The sequence below is a fragment of the Pelobates fuscus genome, chromosome 5 (genome assembly GCF_036172605.1).
Source record: "Pelobates fuscus isolate aPelFus1 chromosome 5, aPelFus1.pri, whole genome shotgun sequence".
NCBI lineage: Eukaryota > Metazoa > Chordata > Amphibia > Anura > Pelobatidae > Pelobates > Pelobates fuscus.
In genome coordinates this window covers 291263944-291286751 of record NC_086321.1, presented here as the reverse complement: position 1 = coordinate 291286751, position 22808 = coordinate 291263944, and the positions used below count along the sequence as shown (strand labels likewise).

The following is a 22808-nucleotide window of genomic DNA, read 5'->3' as shown; positions in this document are numbered from 1 at the left end:
TGTGCTCAGGGCCGGACTGGGAATTAAAAGCAGCCCTGGAAAAAAATTATTTACCAGCCCCATAATGCGTCGCGCCAGCATAGTGTGCAGATACAGAGTTAGAAAAGATAACTTAAAATAAAAAATTATTACTCTAACGTGAAAAAATGCACATATAGGCTTAAAAAAAACCAAGAGTGCAGATTTATTTTAAGCAGACGTGCCTTTGCATATAACCAATGTTTCAGTCCAACTACCATGACATATTAAGGAAAGCTTGGTAATGGGACTGAAATGGTGAATGTATGTAGGGCACAACTGTAAAAAATTATGTTATCTTGTTTATTTTGAAGTCCTGTGGGTGCGCTCTTCACTTTAAACATGTTATTGTGCTGGAGTATGCACCTAGCAACAAGACTGGGCCAATATCTGCTCATTACATAAGGTACACATCAATGAAATTTCTCTGTGCATTATGCATATATAAATGTACATTAATATATGTGTAAATATAATAGGCATAATTATATATATATATATATATATAAATAAAACTAATACACACATTAATATACATGAGATATATATATATATATATATATATATACCAGTGGCGAATCCAGAGCCTGATCTCAGGAGGGGCACTTATAGATTATTTAAAGAAATAATCCATGCACGATAACCACTACTGCTCTGTGTAGTGGTTATGGTGCCAGGAGTGCCGGGACCCGCTCCCAGAGTAAGTAGTGGTCAAAACGTTTAAGAACAGTTTGTCAACTTACCTGGGGTCTGCTGGGATATGGGGCTGTAGTAGGGTATAGGAGCAGTTGTGCAATGTGTGAGGGATGCAGTTTGTGTGAAAGGTTCAGTGTGTAGGGTGTGTGGGGCAATGTGTGTATGGGTGGAACGCGGCCGCCCCCCTCTGAGTGTGCCACTGGACCGGCCACCCGGTGGCACCTACCTGCGCAGCACCCAGATGTCGCGGCCCACTGGGAAATTTCCCGGTATCCCGGTGGGCCAGTCCGGCCCTGCTTGTGTTTTTCTTTTTATACATTAAATCCGGCCGTTCTAAGGCCCGGTAATACGCCTTAGGGTTTTCTTTATTTTTACTTAAGTTCTGCGTGTTTGACATATTAGTGTATCCTGACAGTCCCCCAGAGGCTACCGTTACTACAAATAAATCTCGGTCGGTACCTGTAGTTTGGGAGAGCACCTTTATAAAATAGAACAGGTTAGATTTAACTTGTCTTTATGATATTAGATAGTTTTTTTCCTTTTTTTTTTTATCATGTATTAATTAATTTAGTTTTTTCTTTTCCCACGGGAGTTAAAATAATAATAATAATGGGGGCGGAGTCTGACCACCGAGCTCTGCGGTCGCAACTAGCGCGAGCTCCGGACCCGCGGGCAGAATCGGGGATCAAATCGACGGCTGCCGAGCCAACACTCACCCAAGGGTGCACCGCCCACGTCGGGGGTGCCCCGCCGAACCCGCTGATACCACCCCAGGACCGATCCGAGCAGGAATCGCGGAGATCCAAATGCGGCCTACTGGAGCTGCAGCAGAGGGGAGGCGGCCGCTCTCCTCGGCACTAAAACCTACACACGACCGCGCTGCAACCTACCCCCCCCCCCCCCCCCCCTGGACCGGCGGGGGATATCCCGGTCCCCACAGGACGCACAAACCTGATGGAACAGCAAGCGGAATGGTACCAGAGCACAAAAGGGCAACTGACCCACGAAGGTTAGCCAAAATGGCCGACCAGCATCCATAAAGACAGCGGAGCACCCAGACGAACAGACACGTGTCCCCTGTGGAACTCTTCGACCGGCTCTGCACAATCCTCAGGAGAGCACTATACAGCAGGGGAGCAACCCACCGACAAGCTTACTTAATGGTGGCTTCGTGGATCCGTCCAGCAGCAAAGCGCAGCCACTACAACCAGGTACCACGAGCTCCCAAGATGGCCGCTCGTAACAACACACATCGCCGGGCTCTGAAACAGGGCAAAACACTAAACCCATCAGGTACAAGCCTCTATACTCACATAAATAGAGTCATGAAGGTGAACCAAGCGACGCACACACATCTCCAGCCTGACTAGAACCCTGGCGGCCAGCGCAACATGAAGCCCATCTTCCCACCCGAAACCACAATACGTGTAGCCACGTGGGCCCACAACATGGGGGGCACCGCCAGATCGGTCCTTCGGAAAGGAGACACCGGACCCTATGGCCGCACTGCCGGGACTAGCTACCTAGATGCACGGTACTTACCAACACTGGGCATAGGCTGAATTGCCTGACACGCTGCCCCAAAGGTATTCCTGACCTGGACTGTTACGAACTCTCGCTACAGAGGAATACCCAGTCTCAGACATCTCCCACAGGTCAACTGCGGACTATGCCTCCCTTCCACCACAGTCTTTAGATGACAACGCTGGGTCTATCACAAAGCGTTATCCTCATCCCCAACCTATGCCCACTATGGGACTAAACATGACAAAGAATACTGTTGTCTAACTCTCTATAATTTGTATTGATGCTTGGTCACCACTGGCAATCTGCCCTCACTCAACTGTACCTAAATTCAGTTAATTGCCTATAATGCAGCCTACCCTAGCGTAGATAGACCACCATGCTCAGATAGGCGCAGCGACTATACTTTGTATCTGCAACAGGGTCCAACGTGGTAATTAACATGGTGTTTAGCATGTGTGGAGAGCTAACGTGACAATCTGTTTCAAACTGTCTAGCATATTATACAGTACTATCTTGTTACCCATATAGATGACACTAACTTAGCACTGTTAAACGATGTCTAGCTTACTTTACTCTAGAAATCTCACTATTTAGCCACGCTTGTTACAATCATATCTTATTACTATGGTCTAAAGTTTCCTCGACCTAACATGTATATGCTCAGCAAGTAACGTCATGATTGTCGATCTTTGTAGCGTGTACCTTGCCTGCCACTTAGGGACCTCACCTAAAAATGTTAGTTAACTGTTCAGTCTAACCCATACTGCCTTTCTGTTTATATGCTATGTTTATATGCCTGTATTCTTCATGTTATAAAAAAAAAATGTGCTGTCTACACTGTAAAATGATATCAAGAGTGTGCAGAAGCTGTCGTGGCTCTGCATGCCGGTTGTAAACCTGTGCACATACAAAAATAAAGAATTTTTAAAAAAAAATAATAATGATAATAATAAAACTGCTGCACAAGACCCTGAGTACCTGGACCATACTTTTTGAGGACCTTTTCTACTTGTTACTGGTGTTCAGACGCACCTTTCACCCATCCAATCAGCACCATAACGACCCATCCATGGTGATAATGGTGGTGAGCATGATGGATTCCTATAGCAATCTTACGGACCCGGACTACTTCCTTCATAGCGACAAAGATGAGTTTCACTGGCAGAAAGCTAACACACTTGTAAAACAGATTAAGGGGGCAGAAAAACATCAGGTACCTACAACAGAGACAATTAAAAAAAAAAGTACAATTTAGTTACAGGACTACAGTTTATTAACGCTCAGACAATGTATAGCTAGGATTTCATTTAAAGTGAAATATGTACATTAGTTAACATCCCATCAACAGACTGGGTCGTAGTGTCAGTCAATATCCAAGCACAAAAGGTAAGGATAGTATTAGACTAATGACAGTTGCAATAGAGGAATCAGTCGGGAGTTATTAACAGTTTAATTGATGCGCTTTTATGAAGAAGTGGGTTTTTAATGATTTTTTGAAGGGGTGAGCATCTAACGGAGGAGGGAAGTGATCTCCACAGCAATGGTGCAGCCCTTGAAAAGTCTTGAAGGCGAGCATCATAGGTGGGAGTATGGACAGAAGATAGACGTAAGTCTGCAGCAGAACGTAAGGATCTAGATGGGACATACTTGTGTATAAGGGAGGATAGATAGGTGGGAGCAGCATTATGTTGAGATTTGAAAGCAAGAACCAGGATTTTAAATTGAGCCCTTACAGGGACTTACAGAAGGGTGAGGCGTGGGCGGTGCAGGCGGACAGGAAGATGAGCCTCGCCGCCGCATTCATTATGGACTGTAACGGTGCAAGTTGGGAGCACGTAAAACCACTCAGAAGCGGATTACAGTAGTCAAGGCGAGAAAGGACAGTGGAATGGACCAGCACCTTAGTCGCATCTGGCGTTAAGTAGGGTTGGATGCGCACAATGTTTTTGAGATGGAAGCTGCAGGATTTGGCGATAGACTGAACATGAGGTGTGAAGGGGAGGTCAGAGTCAAAGAGAACACCTAGGCAGCGAGCCTGCATGGTAGAGCTGATGTTAGCACTGTTGACTTGGAGGGAGACAGACACAGGAGAAGCAACACTTGAGGGAGGAAAGACCAGAATTTCAGTTTTGGTCAAGTTGAGTTTAAGGAAGTGGGCAGCCATCCAATTAGAAATAGCAGAGAGGCAGTCAGAGACACTAGTCAAGAGAGACGGGGAGATATCAGGAGAGGACAGATAGATTTGCGTGTCATCCGCATAGAAATGATATTGGAAGCCAAAGGAGCTAATGAGTTTACCAAGGGAGGTAGTATAGATGGAGTACAGTAGGGGACCAAAGAACTGAACCTTGGGGGACACCAAGAGAGAGGAGTTGGGGAGAAGAAGCAGAGCCAGAGAACGAAACACTGAAAGAGCGCTGGGAGAGGTAGGAGGAGCACCAGGAGAGAGCAATACCTTGTAGACCAATATTGCAGAGGATGAGAAGAAGCTGTTGATGATCAACAGTGTCAGAAACTGCAGAAAGGTCAAGGAGAATTAGGATAGAGTAGTGACCACGAAATTTTACAGCGAGTAGATCATTGGATACTTTGGTCAGTGCCGTTTCCTCAGAGTGCTTTGCGCGAAAACCAGACTGAAGAGGGTCTAGCAGAGAGTTGGACTCAAGGAAGCCTGTCAATCTCGCATACACAACTCTTTCAAGGATCTTGGACACAAAAGGCAGTAGGGAGATAGGACGGTAGTTGGACGGGGAGTTAGGGTTAAAGTTGGGCTTCTTTAGAATTGGGGTTACAGTTGCATGTTTGAATTACAATGTGACTGTTGAAAGACTGTGTGTAATGACAGCTATTTCATTTTAATTACATGTTTCTTTGTTCAAATATACCCCTATTCTAAATATGATGTTATAACAAGAAGATTTCAATGATCTAGAAATCATTTATTTTTACTGTTTCTGTTCTTGAGCCTGTTTGATGATTGTGTCTTATCCGTGGGTTACATTGAATTATATTTGCATTTTTAAAAAATATTTTGCTAAAAATATTAAAGGGACTTAAGCAGGGGGGGACTAGGTCTGCCAAATCTAAAAGCTTATTACCGAACACCTTTTATGAGTACTGTTATCTCTACCCAATTGCAATCCTCAGTGGGTGGAGGTAGGGGCCTATTGGACTATACCAAGAGGCTTACACCACCTTCTTTGTCATATGAGGCCCCCTGCAAAATGTAACCTCCCACAAAACTGATACTTAATACGTGGGATCTTCTACAAGATACCTTTTGTGGATATTCCACTATATCATTGGCTGCACCACTGCATTCAATCTCAATATGCTTGCCGACCTGTAATCATAAACCCTGGTCCACAGAGGGAGTTACTCACTTGGACCATCTTTTCCCTAATGGCTCACTGAAACCATATGCTGAACTGTAAACCCAGTTTAAACTGGTTAGTTACACCATATTCTCTTATTTGCAACTTAAAGCCCTACTGTTGTCAGGGTATTTATATTGGCAGACATTTTGTGCTATGATAGAAATTAAAAGTGTATATTGTCAGTCACTCTGAACAGACCAGACTCCATTTTGTTATTTTCAAGTTAACAAAGAGACACGAAATTTCTATCCTTTCTGTAAAACTAACCACTTTGCCAGAGCTAAAGGAATGCATAGTATAAACAAACCAAGTGATAAGAGACTGTCTAAAATGCTAATGGTATGGAATAAATTCTAAGCCCAGACATTTGTGACAGAGAAGATTAGATAATTTAATTCTACTTTCTATATGTACAAGATCCCATTGTAAGTTTAGAGGTCACACTTAGTCATAACTGTCATATTAGAAATTATAGCAGAATTTGCCAGACACATAGTCTGGACAAAACTTAAAGAAACTGTTTGATCTGACAGAAAACTTAAATTATGGCAACCATATAGATAAGCCAAAATGACGTCAAAATAGCCACCAGGAAAAGTTAACTCTTTCCTGGATGGGTATGTTTAGTGGGACGAGACTGCCCTCTATAGACCAAATACTAAGTTGTTATCTAGAAGACAACCACACACCCCAATTTTCTATTGGTCTATTACCTAGTGACGAACAGAGAATCTTTCCCTTTAAAAGTTAAGACAAAGGGAAGAGAGGGGAATCAAGAGAGAAAGCAGGGGAATGCAGAGAAAGTCGGGAGCAGGCTAAGTAAGAAGCAAGCAGAATCAGAGCGAGAAAGAAACATTCCTTGACACTTAGCTACCTGAGAAAATCTGATGAAAATATCTACTTAACTGGTAATTATACTGGCTTCATTTAATTAATTTAAATTAATTAAAATTTTCTAATAGCATGATATATGACTGGATAAATCACGATCAGATTTCAATATTTAGAAATCTTAGTTAAATAAGAAGTACATTATTAAACTTTCTATTCTGCAGATAGAAACAATAATTCTGTATTTATGTGACATATCACGTGTTAGCATATCGTGATATTATCCAGGTGTATTGATTTGCTCTAAAATAAGATAAAATATCTGTTTAGGCAAGTTAAAAATTCAGCTTGTAGAATTGTATAGATTTATTTTATTTGATGGTTCCAGGAAGTGACTAATGAACTGGTTTAATTGTTATTTTAATAAAAATTACATAAGAATAGATCTTAATTACTTAGGAGGTCTAGCCAGCATTGAAAGGGTTATTCTAACTGTCAGCTAAACTTTTACGACCTTACGCTGCACTCTGAGGAATTCTGTTCTCTGTGTGAAACTTTCACTTTCTTTGTCTCTGTGAAAGACAGTCATAAATCTTGTCTTAGCCATTGGGAGATGTTTTTACATTACCATATTGTATTGCATATTCATGTTATACTGAAATTTCATTGATTATTGTCACGCATGTTACTTATTATTTAAAATGTCACAATAAATTAATTCTATTTTTATAACAAATTGTGATTTTATTTATCTAGAATACATTTCACTTACCCGATAACGATCTTTGGGATCTGAGAATTGAAATAGTGGGCAATTCTCAACTGTTTACTATTATTATCCCATAAATATCACCACACTGTACAGAATGAAAGCAAATTTGAGTCATCAGTTGTCAGACCTGCCCTATCTCCTTTTGAGAAAATGTGTTTGCAATTGAGACCAAATAAAAAGGTATTCTCTGTATATTGTAGAATTGTGAATGGGGTGCGTCTAAAAGTCTTGAATAATTTTGGACTGGAGAAGTCATTATAAGTTGCATTTTAGGTTGAACTTCAGGGAGACCACTTGAAGCTTTGTTTCAATTGCTTCTGTTTGATTTGTTCATTGCAAACAGCCGAAATTCTGTACATTTTGACAATTAACCTGATTTTCAATGGGAGTTGAATAATTTTGATTGCAACTGTATATAGAATTAGAATATCAACCATTCTTCAATTATAACATTAGTTCAAAAAGCTGTTTATTGAGCAAGGTTATAACAGTCAACATTACGGTTGAGATTGCAGCAGATAAATTAGACACGCAGGTCTCAATGGCTTGTGCATGGTAACAGATTAAAGGACCACTATAGGCACCCAGACCACTTCAGCTTAATGAAGTGGTCTGGGTGCCTGGTCCAGCTAGGATTAACCCTTTTTTCTATAAACATCGCAGTTTCAGAGAAACTGCTATGTTTATATTAGGGTTAATCCAGCCTCTAGTGGCTGTCTCATTGACAGCCGCTAGAGGCGCTTGCGTGCTTCTCACTGTGAAAATCACAGTGAGAAGACACCAGCGTCCATAGGAAAGCATTGTAAATGCTTTCCTATGAGACTGGCTGAATGCGCATTCAGCCGAGGAGGCGGAGAGCTCACTGCCCGGCGCTGGAGAAAGAGGTAAGTTTAACCCCTTCCTCTCCATCCAGCCCGGCGGGAGGGGGACCCTGAGGGTGGGGGCACCCTCAGGGCACTATAGTGCCAGGAAAACAAGTATGTTTTCCTGGCACTATAGTGGTCCTTTAAGCTGCATATTGCAGCCAATACGGGTCCTATAATTCAGGCTAAGTATCCTTGTAACATTTTGCAATAACAGCAGGGACAGTATACTGATCGTTTCCATGTAACAGAACAGCAATATGTTTGTGAGGCAGTTGCAACATTCAGTAGTATGTTCGTAAGTGGAACAAATATATTAGAAACATAGATCCCTATAACAAGGTATAATAAGGTCAATATCGTAAGCATCAGGAAGCGGAAAGGAATCTGTCTGCAATGCATGCTAAGTGTCAACGTAATGTATATGATTGTACAAGAATAATAGAAACAGTGTCCTAGCTTGCTCCATGTAGCATGAGGTGGGTAAGGATGTCACGTCTTATGTAGGATAACATTACTCAGTAGGTAGCGCTCAGTGTTAGAAGAGCCGTCAGTGCGGGTATATGGCAATGGGTTTGCGGAGTGTCTGTTGGTTGCTGTGTCTGTAAGTGTTTTAGTGTCGTCCCTCCCTGCCATGTGACTGTATGTGTAGGAGGAGGGGAAAGATAGAAGATGCAGTCGCCGTAGCGAAAATTAAAAAGTCAAAGAGAGGAACAAGAGATGGGGAGGAAGAGAAGGTGGTGGGAGAAGGTCAAGTGGAGTAGAAAGTGGCATGGGGGAGGGTTGGGAGCTAGCCCGCCTGCCTAGAGCGTGTGGCTTCCCTCAGTTTGGGGTCGTCAATTATAACATAACACAAAAGATTAGTGTTCAAACTCAAGGAAATCGGTCTCGATGAAAATGCTTGTTCTTGGGTAGAACATTGGCTTAAAAACAGAATACAAAGAGTTGTCGTTAATGGTAAATTTTCAAGCTGGACAGAGGTGGCAAGTGGTGTCCCTCAGGGGTCTGTTCTGGGACCCCTTCTATTTAACATTTTTATAAATGATCTTGAAGACCGCATTGAAAGTCATGTTTCAGTGTTTGCAGATGACACAAAACTTTGTAAAATAATACAATGTGAGCGGGATGTTGCTTTGCTGCAGAGGGATTTGGATGGACTGGGGGACTGGGCACTCAAATGGCAGATGAAATTTAATGTTGAAAAATGCAAAGTTATGCACTTCGGCGTAAAGAATACACAAGCAACGTATACCCTTAATGGAAGTGAATTAGGGATAACAACACACGAAAAGGACGTGGGAATTGTTATAGACAACAAACTATGCAACAATGTGCAATGTCAATCAGCAGTGGCCAAGGCCAGTAAGGTATTGTCATGCATGAAAAAGGGCATTCATTCTCGGGACGAGAATATCATTTTGCCTCTCTATAAATCACTGGTAAGACCACATATTGAATATGCTGTGCAATTTTGGGCACCTGTTCTAAAGAAGGATATCATGGCACTAGAAAAAGTGCAGAGGCGGGCTACAAAATTAATAAAAGGAATGGAACATATCAGCTATGAAGAAAGGTTAACAAATTTAAACCTATTTAGTTTAGAAAAACGTCGCCTGAGAGGGGATATGATAACATTATACAAATATATTCGGGGCCAATACAAACCATTGTGTGGAAATCTATTCACAAACCGGACTTTACATAGGACACGAGGCCATGCGTTTAGACTGGAAGAAAGAAGATTTCGTCTAAGGCAAAGGAAAGGTTTTTTTACTGTAAGAACAATCAGGATGTGGAATTCTCTGCCTGAAGAAGTGGTTTTATCAGAGTCCATACAGATGTTCAAACAGCTACTAGATGCATACTTGCAAAGACAGAATATTCAAGGATATAATCTTTCAATGTAGGGTAATATGTGCTTGATTCAAGGATAAATCTGACTGCCATTCTGGGGTCAAGAAGGAATTTTTTGTCCTAGCTTGTTGCAAAATTGTGCTTCAAACTGGGTTTTTTTTTTGGTTTGTTTTTTGCCTTTTGGATCAACAGCAAAAAACAGGTGTGAGGAAGGCTGAACTTGATGGACGCAAGTCTCTTTTCAGCTATGTAACTATGTAACTATGTAACATTAGTTCAGTGACTCATCCTTCAATTGTAATATAATATATAGCAAAATCATTTATATAAATTACCTTCATTAGATTCATCCCAGTTTCTCTGGGTCTTTATTGGACTGAGCTCTCTCTCTCCTCCCTTTAGTGAGCTGAACCACAAACTGTGTTTGTGTATATCTATACTGTATATTGTATCATATTGTTACTATTACACAAGTTTTAGTTTAATAATGTTTGAGTTTGATGTAAAAGGGTATTGTTAGTACCATCTACTTAAATCAGTGATTATGCCACAGCCATTATCATGCTGACTGTGAGCAGCCATAAATCCACTTACCAAACAGCTGACGCCAAGAGTATGTTGGCATTATTGCTGAAATAATGAATAGGAGAGTCTCCTAGGAGGACATCTGCAAGGATATAACTCCCAAAACAGTATAGCATTGCACAGAGCCATGATGCCACTGGACTACGACGGGAAAGATTCACAGCACCTTGAATGGACATACCAAGGAATATCATAAATACAAATATTCTCCACTGAAACACAATGGCAGGTATATTAATGGAAAACATGAAAAAGTATCACACATCTGTATAACTGTAAACTCTGGGAGAAAACACAAACAATTAGTTAACGTTTATGCTCTGATATACACAAAGCACCTAAGGTTAAAGTGTTCCCTAGAGACAATCAGAATACGATAAGTACAAAGCAAAAAAAAAAAAGCAAACTAAAACAAAAAACTCTGGGATAAACCCTGATATAATGTATATTAAACAAGTACAAGGGAGTCTACAATCAGGAACAAGTCAAGCGCCACCAATATACCTACAAGGTGCTTACAAATAATGAATTCAATATTTAGAGGGGTAGAGTAAAACACATCAATTATGATACATCATAATTATTTCATATTAAAGAGACAAAAAAAATATACAAATCACTGTTTAGTAGAAATACCCAAAACGAAAAATTGTATGCATTTAACTATGCATTTTTTCATTGGGGATATATCTAAAAACAGCTTGCATAACCATAGTTTTGAGCAGGCAGAATATACAGCATATTAATCAAATAAATTAAAGCTTTATTGATGCCTTAAGTGTCCCTTTATGTAAGAGCATATAGAACAGCCTATTGACAATTCTGGCATTCCTAGGCCGACAAAATCTAATTCAATATCAAATCTCTGGGCAGTTTTCACCTGGCTCCTCCTATTCTGAGCTCATTTGCCAAGATGATCTTTGGTCCAAGCCAATGCTTCTCATATTGAAGCAATGGGGCCCTACTGGGCATGATTGCCACTCTCAGCCATTGGCATTCTTCTCATAGAAAAGCACCCAAATTAAATTTCCTTTGTGAGAAGCGTTCATAGTATTGGCAATGCCACGTGTGAAGACTTTCAAAAATTGTTTTTTGAAGAGCACCTCTTCGGCTCTATAAACATGTTTAAATGGACTCTATAGGCACCCATATCATTTTATCTCAATTAAGTGGTCTGGGTGCCACATCCGTGTAGTTTTAACCCTGCAACTGAAAACATTGCCATTCTGCAGGAATGGCAATGCTTACATTGCACGGTTAAGCAACCTCTAGTGGCTGTCTTCCAGACAGACACTAGAGGCGCTTCCACCACAATAGCGGAGTTCAACTTGGCTATTAAATCAGATAATCTCATATAGACCATCTGATTGGCCAGCCAAAGAAACAGGGCGGCAAGACTCTCCCTTTAAACCCTCCCACATTTCAGGGGACAACGACACCAGAATAAGTAGATTAAAACTATACATGTTTGTTCACCTAACATTATAGCGTACCTTTAAGGCCAAATACAAACTGTGCCCCTTCACTGAAACAGCATGCTAAGTAATGCACAGCTGCTTGAACATGACTTCTGACTTCATATGAAAGATATAGAGGAACAGGAACAGTCGAAGGCTGTACATATTTGTATTAGGTGTCTGTAATGTCAGAAGCACTTAAAAACTTTAAAACTCTAAAAGTGTTTATTGTGTTTACTTGCCTTCATAGTTATAGTATAGTTATAGTTATTCTCAGTATATTTTTTTTATTCTGAGTCTTATGGCAATAAAGATGTAGAAAATAACACTCAGATTGAGCAGTCTTTGGAGTAGACAGAAAGCTGATGCCTTGGCATTGTGCTATAAATAGGAGCCAGGTCACTGTAGAGCAGTGGCTGCAACACATGTCACTGGTCGTCACGAATAATGACAAGAACAAGGCAGAAATGCAGAGTGTAGAGTGTATAGACCAGGAGAAGGTCTTACAGGCCCACAATGAGTCCTACTGGGAAAATGGATGTGCTGGATATCAAAACATCCACCTACCATGACAACAAGGACAGACCTTGTTGTCACTAGAGTAGTAAACCATGCACATTTTGATATATGTTCCTGCGCTAAGGTTCTTCCCCCACAATCTTTATTTACAGTATGTACAACATATATTACTGTTTGTATAGGACTATTATCATGTGCTACATGATTTCATATACACACAAACCTCACTAGTTTAATTTTTTTTTTTTATTTACATATAAATTGATTACGTAACTTTTGAAGTGCCCATACGCACAGTGCAAGCACTCGTACGGCACTGCTGAAGAAAATGCTACAGACGTGTGCTTGTACAGAATTTCTACGTAGATGCCTGAGGGTGCATGAGGCCACCCAAAGCATCATGGAGCAACATGTAAGTACGTTTTTTAAATTAACTTTGCTGCCTTATTTACTCCAATAAAAGCTGCAATTGTGTTCACATGGGTGAGAGCAGTACCATAAATGTACTAATTATAAAAAAGTAAATTTTTTTTAGTACTTTAGTTTTTTTGAGCCACCTGTGTAGCTGTCAGGTTGTGCATAACAAATGAATATGCACATTTTAACCACATTTTCAAATATTATACCAACAACATCAAAAGATGATGATGATAATATTAATAATACTAATTCAACTGTATTGTATTGTATTCAATGATTGTCACATACTTGAAGAGGTCTCATAAGCAACGCAGGTTTTATTTTTTTGACAATCTTTATTTCAAGACTTTTCAATTTCCACACATAGTAAAGATACTTAGGTGGAAAAGATGGTAGGATACAGTAAAAGAGAGAAGCTGCCATCTCCAACAATATCCTGTGAACACTGTTAATGAGCACTGCCCAGTGAGTGTGCCAAACTTGTTGGAGGGCAGGTGACAATGTTCCAGGCTTTAGGGTATTCACCCAATCAGGAAGCCCCAGATTAAGGACACAAGACAGGGAGAACACCCTGCTTACTGAGTTGCAAACCCAAACATAATGGAAGAGGTCATGATATAGTGTCTACAGAACCTAGTACTAAGCATTCCCTCTGGACATACATGGCTTCCAGGGGTACCCCAGTTCAGTATGTTTAGCATTGTTATTTGATAGAGATGCTATCAAGGCTTCAGAGACCTTCATTGCTTCCACCCGAGACAACCATTGTTTAGTGTTTAGTGCTTCAGGGTGTTGTTTTAATAGTGTTGTTTTAGATACAGTACTGGGCACTTTATTGCATATTAACATACTTTCTTTCTATTTTGACCCTAAATTCAGTCTAGTATTTTTGTACACCTAATAAAGGCAAGTAAACGCAGTAAACACTTTTAGAGTGTGAAGGACTATGTTGCATTTTATCAACTACTGCAAAGTTTTGAAGTGCTTCCTACATTTCTAGACACCTAATACAAATATGTAGAGCCTTCGACTATTCCTGTTCTTCGTCCTCCATTAAGTCATATGTCATGTCCAAGCAGCTCTGCATTACATACTGAATTTATTCCACCCTAGCCAACCATTGCTATTTAGTGGGTACTTCAGTGCTTCATGGCATTTCCAGAGGGTAGGAACAAGTAACTTTGCTGCATTCAATAAATATATTTTTTTACATTTAGACATGGGAACAGGAGTAATGTCAAGCAGAATGCTTTCAAATGCAAATAAAGGTGGTGTCTCGAAAATATCAGTGAGAGTATCCCTATTCATTTGCAAAAATGGTTTAATACGTGGGAAATCCCACCATATATGTTGGATAAATCCTAACTACCCTTCGCCCCTACAGCAGATAAGGGGTGCAGTAGCAAAGGGAAAGTAATTTGTAGTGGACTTTCTGGTACTTGGAACTGATAAAATTCTTCTGGTGTAGAAGAAAGGCATTAGCTCACTGTTGTCCATGAAGCATGTATTCAGGATCCTTTCCCATTCTTATTTAAATGAATAAAAGGTTCTTAACTCTCTTCTATCAATAAGTGCAGATAAAGGCTAGATATGACCCTCACAAGGTCACTGCAACCCCCACGTACTGAGCCTCAAACCATGTTAAAGGGAAACTATAGTCACCAGAACCACTACAGCTTAATTTCTTTTCAGAGAACAGGATAGTCATTTGCTGTAGAGGGATTATGATAGATTAGTAGTCTGGGCTCTCAAATGACATATGAAATTTAATGTAGATAAATGAGAAGTTATGCATTCTGGGGTTATGAATGCACAAGCAACACCCAAAATAATCCTATGTCCAACAGTAGTTGCCAATATATATATAGCCTCATAAGTCCCTTGAAGGTCAGACAGGGTTTCAGTGTGACTTCTCTCTCCACCGATGTCATGCGGCCGCCGAGTTTGTGTACCTCTTTCTGGACCTTCCCCACCTCCGTCGCTAGTATCTGCTTCAGGTCCCTGAGAAAAGCCTTAATGCCCCACTTAGTGCAGGGAATTGTGTCTTCCTTATGCGAGTAAGGGTGGTAAAAGCCCGATGAGGGCAAGTCACCGAATGCATCCAACACCTGCTCTTCCGAGGATGAAGATTCCTCCACAGGCGCAGCCACTATCTTAGGAGAATGCCTGCTTAGGACTCAGGACAGATAGTCGCAGATATCTCGGGAACCTGTAGCTGGTGGGGCATGCAACTTCTTTGAGCGCCTTCCCATGTTGGTAGGAGCATTTAAAATTTCAAGTATATTTACAAAATGATGGAAGCTAAAATACACAGCATCTTGACTGGATATGTGCCCCAAATTATCTTTGTCTTCTAATAATACCTCCAAATACCCCTTAACAGCTACATGTAAAACAGAACTCAATTAAAGGCTTGCTCAAGCCATAGTCTTCATTTTAAAATCAACATTTTTTTTTTTTTTAATTTTTTTTTTTTTGCAGTGCGCATAAAACGTTACAAGCAGGCATGAGGTGCCCCGAGAGCAGTCCTCAAGTTTTACCACGCAAAACATGCGGGACAATTGATTACACGGCACAATTTTATATTATGGTTAGCTTAAACTTACAGTTTGTGAGATTAGTGTTACACGTTACATAGGCTAGGACATTGCTTAAACTAATCTGCTGGCATCTCAGGTTATGCATATAGAAGAAAAAGAAACAACAGACTTATAATTAAGACATGTAGGTTGCTAGGCAGGTAGGTATACCACAGTTATACTGATAAGTGACAGGCTATATAAGAGCATGGCCTAAGCGTACCGGAGTGCAGAATGCAAGTGCATACAGTTACAATGGTTAGGCTGTGAGTTTTACTTTACAGTCCTCTGCTGATGGAAAGTCTCTGCTCCAGAGGTGCCAAGTGCAGCCGGTACTGTTTGGAGCCGTTGGTATGCAGATCCCTTGCAGCTACAAAGTTGGCGTACCAGGTTGCCCAGTCTGCTGCCAGTCGCTGGGTGCTGTTCTTTAGGCTGGTGTTCTGTTGAGTTCTTGCGGCATATGATAACCTCCTCGACAGCAGGGGTGATTGCTTAGCTGCTTTACCACGTGTCGGTGCGCCCCGCCATTGCGTAGTGGTTGCGGGCAGCAGGCGAATCCGTGTGTCGTCTTGGTCCTTGCCCAGAGGAGGGAGAGGGCCTCCGAGACTCCAGTCATAGCGGAGGTGAGTAGCTTATTTGGGTTCGAGGGTGTATGCAGGTGGTCTCTTTCTGCTTATGGCTCGGTGCCTTCGCACGTGGCCTCCGCCATCTTGGCTGCAGTGCTTGGGTTGCGGGTCTCGGCGGCCCAGCTGCAGCGCCTCAGGTGCTTTGTGGTGTTTGGGTCCTGAGGGTGAGGACTGGGATCACCAGGTCCGACTCCTGACTGCACGCTGATCGGCAGGCGGCGGGGCAGCGGCCGTCCACCCCGCTCGTCGCCTGAGTAGGCCTTGAGGTGTCGATGAGGAACCCTCCTCCCGAGGACTGAAGCCTGTCTGGCCAGCCTCTCCCTGGATCCAGGGCTCTCTGCCCGCTGAGGGCCACCAGTGCTGGACGGTTTTCTGCCCAAAATTGCATATTCAATGCCTATTTGGGCATATTTTGCAGGAGCTGGTGTCGAGTGCGACCGTCCAGCTCGGCGGTCCGGCCCCGCCCCCAAAATCAACATTTTAACAGACACAACAAGCCAATAGTCATTAGATTAAGAACAAATTAAACTTTTTTTTCAAAAGATTTGGAAGATCCTAAAATAACATAGTGATATTGCTGCAATAGATGTAGATAATAAACAGATGTCTCTGTGAGCAGGTATTGGTGCTTGATATGGTGCCTGGTCAATGGGAGCTTGGATAAAACAATGCGTTACTTTGTTCAATAGCAGCAAAATTATCTGGTCAAGTTTTAAAGATGAGAGGGTGATAAAGATTGTGAAAGTCTTGTATGATAGAGATTACAGGGTGGGTCCTAGCTAACCCAAGATATACTTTCAATTACTGTATCAATTGCTAAACATCAGGGTTCAATAAACCCTATGATCCTCTTGCGTCTCCAAAACTGAGGCTAAGTCTTGGAACAAAGATGTTGTGACAGAGCAACCCATACCAAAGTGTAACCAAAACACAGTCGAACCAAAGTTTGGGTGGCCATTTTGAATTATTTGCCCAAAAACAGTGTTGATATCTACTCTTCAGCAAGCATCCCCACCATAAAGTTATTTTACTAAATTTAAAGTACTGAAAACAGTTGAAAATAGTTTGTCTCCATGGCATTTAAGCATCATAATGATGATAAATTATATAATCAGCAAAGACATACGAGCTGAAAATGCCTTAAAATAAGATGTATAAATACACAATAAATTAAAGGATTAGTTTAGGGTATTGTGATTTGGGGCTACTATCACCTATGTGTTCACATTAAACACACAAATAACATCACTCAATAGTGAGAGCCAGGGGCGGTGCAAGGATTTTTGGCTACACAGGCGAAGATGAATTTTGCCCCCCCCCCCCCCCCCCCCCCCACAAATAAGATGTATCTTTAGCGGTGTCTCATATCCAGCCTTTTGAAATCCCCATGTAGTGTATTGTACCCCCCTTTAGTGTGTCTTACACCCCCTTGTATGTCTCTTACAACCCCCATGTGTATCTCCTTTCCCCCCCAGCCCCTTTGTGTGTCTTTCTTTCCCACAGCCCTTTTCTGTGGGTCTCTCCCCTCAGCCTGTTTTTTGTGTCCCTCTTCCCCTCAGACATAGATATATAGCTACACACACATACAGGCACATAGTCACAGAAATATGCAGGCACACATCAAACAAACACAGCCATACAATCAACACATACAGGTACACAGACATACAGTCATACAGACATACACACAGAGACATGCAGACACTGGCATATAGATAAATAAAGACACAGTTATACAAACACAGACATACAGAGACATGAAGATGCACGCATACAGAGACATACAGAACAAGGCATACAGATACATACAGGCATGCAGAGACATACTTACACAGGCATGCAGGGACATATATACACAGACAGTCACACAAAGATATACAACAAGGCATACAGAGACATATGGATACGGTCATACAGAGACATACAGACACAGGCATACAGTGACATTCAGAAACACACGGACACAGTCATATAGAGACATACAGACACAGACATACATACACTTTCATACACAGACAGACAGTCATACAGAGACATGCAGACAGGTATAAAGAGGGGGGCACAAAAGCAATAGAGGGGGGCATGGGCAGTAGTGGGGACAGGGGCTGTAGAGGGGGGCATGGGCTGTATAGGGGGCGCATGGGCAGTATGGTGGGGCAGGGGCTATAGAGGGACGTAGAGGGGACATGGGCAGTATGGTGGGGCAGGGGCTATAGAGGGACGTAGAGGGGACATGGGCAGTATGGTGGGGGCAGGGTCTATAGAGGGAAATAGAAGTGCTAAAGAGGGGCACATGGGGCAGTAGAGTGGGGACAGAGTCTATAGAGGGGCTGTTAAGGGGCAGGGGTAGTATGGTGGGGCAGGGGCTATAGAGGGGCTGTTAAGAGGCAGGGGTAGTATGGTGGGGCAGGGGCTATAGAGGGGCTGTTAAGGGGCAGGGGTAGTATGGTGGGGCAGTTTGGTGGGGCAGGGGCTATAGAGGGGGAGGGGCAGGGGCATAGAGGGGCTGTAGAGGGGGCAGGGGCAGTATGGTGGGGCAGGGGATATAGAGGGACATAGAGGGGTGGGGGCTATAGAGGGGCTGTAAAGGGGGCAGTATGGTGGGGGCAGGGGCTAAAGAGGGAAATAGAAGTGCTGTAGAGGGGCACATGGGGCAGTAGAGGGGGCAGGGGCACTATGGTGGGGCAGGGGCTATTGAGGGGCTGTAAAGGGGGCAGGGGCAGTATGGTGGGGGCGGGGCTATAGAGGTGGCAGGGGTAGTAGGATGGGGCAGGGGCTATAGAGGTGGCAGGGGAGTATGGTGGGGGCAGGGGGAGTATGGTGGGGGCAGGGGGAGTATGGTGGGGCAGTATGGTGGGGGCAGGGGCAGTATGGTGGGGGCAGGGGCAGTATGGTGGGGGCAGGGGCTGTATGGTGGGGGCAGGGGCAGTATGGTGGAGGCAGGGGCAGTATAGTGGAGGCAGGGGCAGTATAGTGGAGGCAGGGGCAGTATAGTGGGGGCAGGGGCAGTATAGTGGGGGCAGGGGCAGTATAGTGGGGCAGGGGCTGTAAAGGGGGCAGTATGGTGGGGGCAGGGGCTATATAGGGAAATAGAAGTGCTGTAGAGGGGCACATGGGGCAGTAGAGGGGGCAGGGGCACTATAGAGGGGCTGTAAAGGGGGCAGGGGTAGTATGGTGGGGCAGTTTGGAGGTGGCAGGGGTAGTATGGTGGGGGCAGGGGCTATAGAGGTGGCAGGGGTAGTATGGTGGGGGCAGGGGCTATAGAGGTGGCAGGGGAGTATAGTGAGGGCAGTGATAGTATAGTGGGGCAGGGATAGTATAGTGGGGGCAGGTATAGTATAGGGGGGGCAGGCATAGTATAGGGGGGGCAGGGATAGTATAGGGGGGGCAGGGATAGTATAGTGGGGGCAGGGATAGTATAGTGGGGGCAGGGATAGTATAGTGGGGGCAGGGGGAGTATAGTGGGGGCAGGGGGAGTATGGTGGGGGCAGGGGGAGTATGGTGGGGGCAGGGGGAGTATGGTGGGAGCAGGGGCTGTATAGTGGGGGCAGGGATAGTATCGTGGGGGCAGGGGGAGTATAGTGGGGGCAGGGGGAGTATAGTGGGGGCAGGGATAGTATCGTGGGGGCAGGGATAGTATCGTGGGGGCAGGGATAGTATCGTGGGGGCAGGGATAGTATCGTGGGGGCAGGGATAGTATAGTGGGGGCAGGGATAGTATAGTGGGGGCAGGGATAGTATAGTGGGGGCAGGGGGAGTATAGTGGGGGCAGGGGGAGTATGGTGGGGGCAGGGGCTGTAGAAAGGGGCTGAAAAAAAAAAACGTTTTGATTTAAAAAAAAAAAAAAAAAATGCTAAAAGTTCTTCCCCCACCCCCTTCCTCCCCCAGAAGCTTACCTTGGGCCAGGGAGGGAGAACCTTACAACTGGTGGTCGGCTGGGATGGGCTGCACTGGAGGCTGGAGCTGCAGTCAGGACCGCTGGGGAGTCTGGGAGCAGTAGAAGTCCCGCCCCCTTCTGACATCATCAGAGGAGGACGGCTGACTTCACTGCCAGGCTCCTGCTGTGTGCAGGCTGCAGGGAGAGAGGTGAGTTTAAAAATCCGAGTCTCCAGCCAGAGGCAGGGGATTCTGATTTTTGCGCCCCCCTCCTCTGGCGCCCTAAGGCGGCCGCCTGTGCCGCCTTCTGGACGCGCCGGCCCTGGTGAGAGCACACAAAATAAAAACAAGGTTTTTACCAAAAGTTGTACAGTTAAAACCTATTAAAAAAAAACATTACAAAGACCATAGGGTAATACAATAAAACACGAATATTTTATAAAACCTAAGTATGGTCCTACTCACATAGTGCTGAGCCACTCAAATAGCTGGCTCAGACTCAGGGCCGGTGCAAGGATTTTTGCCGTCGTAGGCAAAAATAATTTGCCGCCCCATTAGCTCCACAGTGGTCATGTATGCTTAACCCCACAAGATAAAACATTGCCTTACCTTAAAGGGTTAAACAAGCCTCTACTAGCTGTCACACTGACAGCCACTAGAGGCGCCTCCACAAAGATGCCATGTTTAACTATGAGAAGCATTTGAAGTGCATAGCGCTTGCCACTGATGCGCATCAGGTCCCCAATGCTCCTGTATGAGTAACATTGGATTGGACCAGCGTTGCCCAATCAGTAAAATTGAGCAAGGTTAGGAGGCAAGCAGTGCAGAGGGGGGCTTACATCTATGTAGGGGCAGAGACACTATAGTATTTAGAATACAGGTTTATACACCCTCTTCCAAATTATTATGCAAATTATATTTTTCTCATTTACCTAAATAATTGATGTAACAGTCAGCATAATTCTCATGTTATCAACTATCAAGAGTACAATTTTATTTAACAAACCTCCTAATGAAAACAGCATATTTTTAAACATAAAAAACGTACAATACACTGTTCCAAATTATTACGCACAGTAAGTTTCAAAACACTTTATAGGTTGTAAAGAACTGAAAATTGTCATTTGTTGTGTTTGCAGCATATTTACTGAAATCAAAAGCTATTTCAATCAAACTTATAGCAACATTTTAACTTTTTAAACATTTTAACAGGTCACGTTACATTTTAACATAGGACCCCTTATTTGATAGCAGCTTCACAAGTCTTGCATCCATTGAACTTGTGAGTTTTTGGACAGTTTCTGCTTGCATTTGTTTGCAAGATATCAGAATAGCCTCCCAGAGCTGCTGTTTGGATGTAAACTGCCTCCCACCCTCATAGATCTTTTGCTTGAGGATGCTCCAAAGGTTCTCAATAGGATTTAGGTCAGGGGAGGATGGAGGCCACACCATGACTTTCTCTCCTTTTATCCCCATAGCAGCCATTGATGCAGAGGCATTCTTTGCAGCATGAGATGGTGCATTGAAGATGATTTTATTACGGAAAGCATAGTTCTTCCTTCTGTACCAGGGAAGAAAGTGGTCAGTCAGAAACTCCACATACTTTGCAGAGGTCATCTTTACACCTTAGGGGACCCTAAAGGGGCCGACCAGCTCTCTTCCCATGATTCAGGTCCAAAACATGACTCCACCACCGCCTTGCTGACGTTGCAGCCTTGTTGGAACAGGGTGGCCGTCCACCAACCATCCACTACTCTATCCATCTGGACCATCCAGGGTTGCACGGCACTCATCAGTGAACAGGACTGTTTGAAAATTAGTCTTCATGTATTTTTCTGCCCAATGCAGCCGTTTCTGCTTGTGAGCATTGGTTAGTGGTGGCCGAATAGAAGGTTTATGCACAGCTGCAAGACTCTGGAGGACTCTACACCTTGATGTCCGTGGGACTCAAGAGGCACCAGCAGCTTCAAATATCTGTTTGCTGCTATGTAATGGTATTTTAGCAGCTGCTCTCTTGATCCGATGCATGGATCTGGCAGAAATCTTCCTCAATGTGCCTTTATCTGCACAAACCCGTCTGTGCTCTGAATCAGCCACAAATCTCTTAATAGTGCGATGATCACGCTTACGTTTTCGTGAAATATCTAATGTTTTCATACCTCGGCCAAGGCATTGAACTATTTCACTCTTTTCGGCAGCAGAGAGATCCTTTTTTCTTCCCCATATTGCATGAAAATGGTGCTCTGCTTAATAATGTGGAACACCCTCATTTAGTAGATTTTCCTTAAACTTGGCTCACCTGGCAATCTAATTATCACAGGTGACTGAGATTGTTTTCAGTGATCAAAAGAGCCCTGAGACACAATGCCATCCATGAGTTCAACTGAAAAACAAAATATTTAATCTTTGTGACACTTAAATAGAATTTGCATAATAATGTGGAACAGGGTGTATTCCTAACACTATAGTGTTCCTTTAAATGTACTGATCTTTTTCTATTTTTATTCATATGGTCCTTTTTGCCCAAATGCAATCACTGATACATACATACAATCACGCACTCACTCATTCACTCACTCACATTGAATGGTCCACACAAATTCACTGACTCATGCAGAGTGACACACACACACTGACCCAAGCAGAAACACACTGACCCATGCAGACACATACACACACTGACCCATGCAGACACACACACACTGACTGATGCAGACTGACACAAACACTGACTGATGCAGACACACACACTGACCCAAGCACACACACACACTGATCCAAGCACACACACACTTACCCAAGCAGACAC

General features: G+C 43.3%; 1 protein-coding gene across 1 annotated transcript in view; it reads right to left on the bottom strand.

The window, feature by feature from the left end:
• Positions 1 to 22808, bottom strand: part of TMEM38A (transmembrane protein 38A) — a 37508-nt gene that overhangs the window by 2563 nt on the left and 12137 nt on the right. Inside the window, exons 2-3 of the mRNA XM_063455428.1 lie at positions 10533 to 10689; positions 3274 to 3458 (exon numbers count right to left, since the gene is read on the bottom strand). Coding sequence (XP_063311498.1) covers positions 3274 to 3458; positions 10533 to 10689 — 342 coding nt within the window. The remainder of the gene's footprint in view (positions 1 to 3273; positions 3459 to 10532; positions 10690 to 22808) is intronic.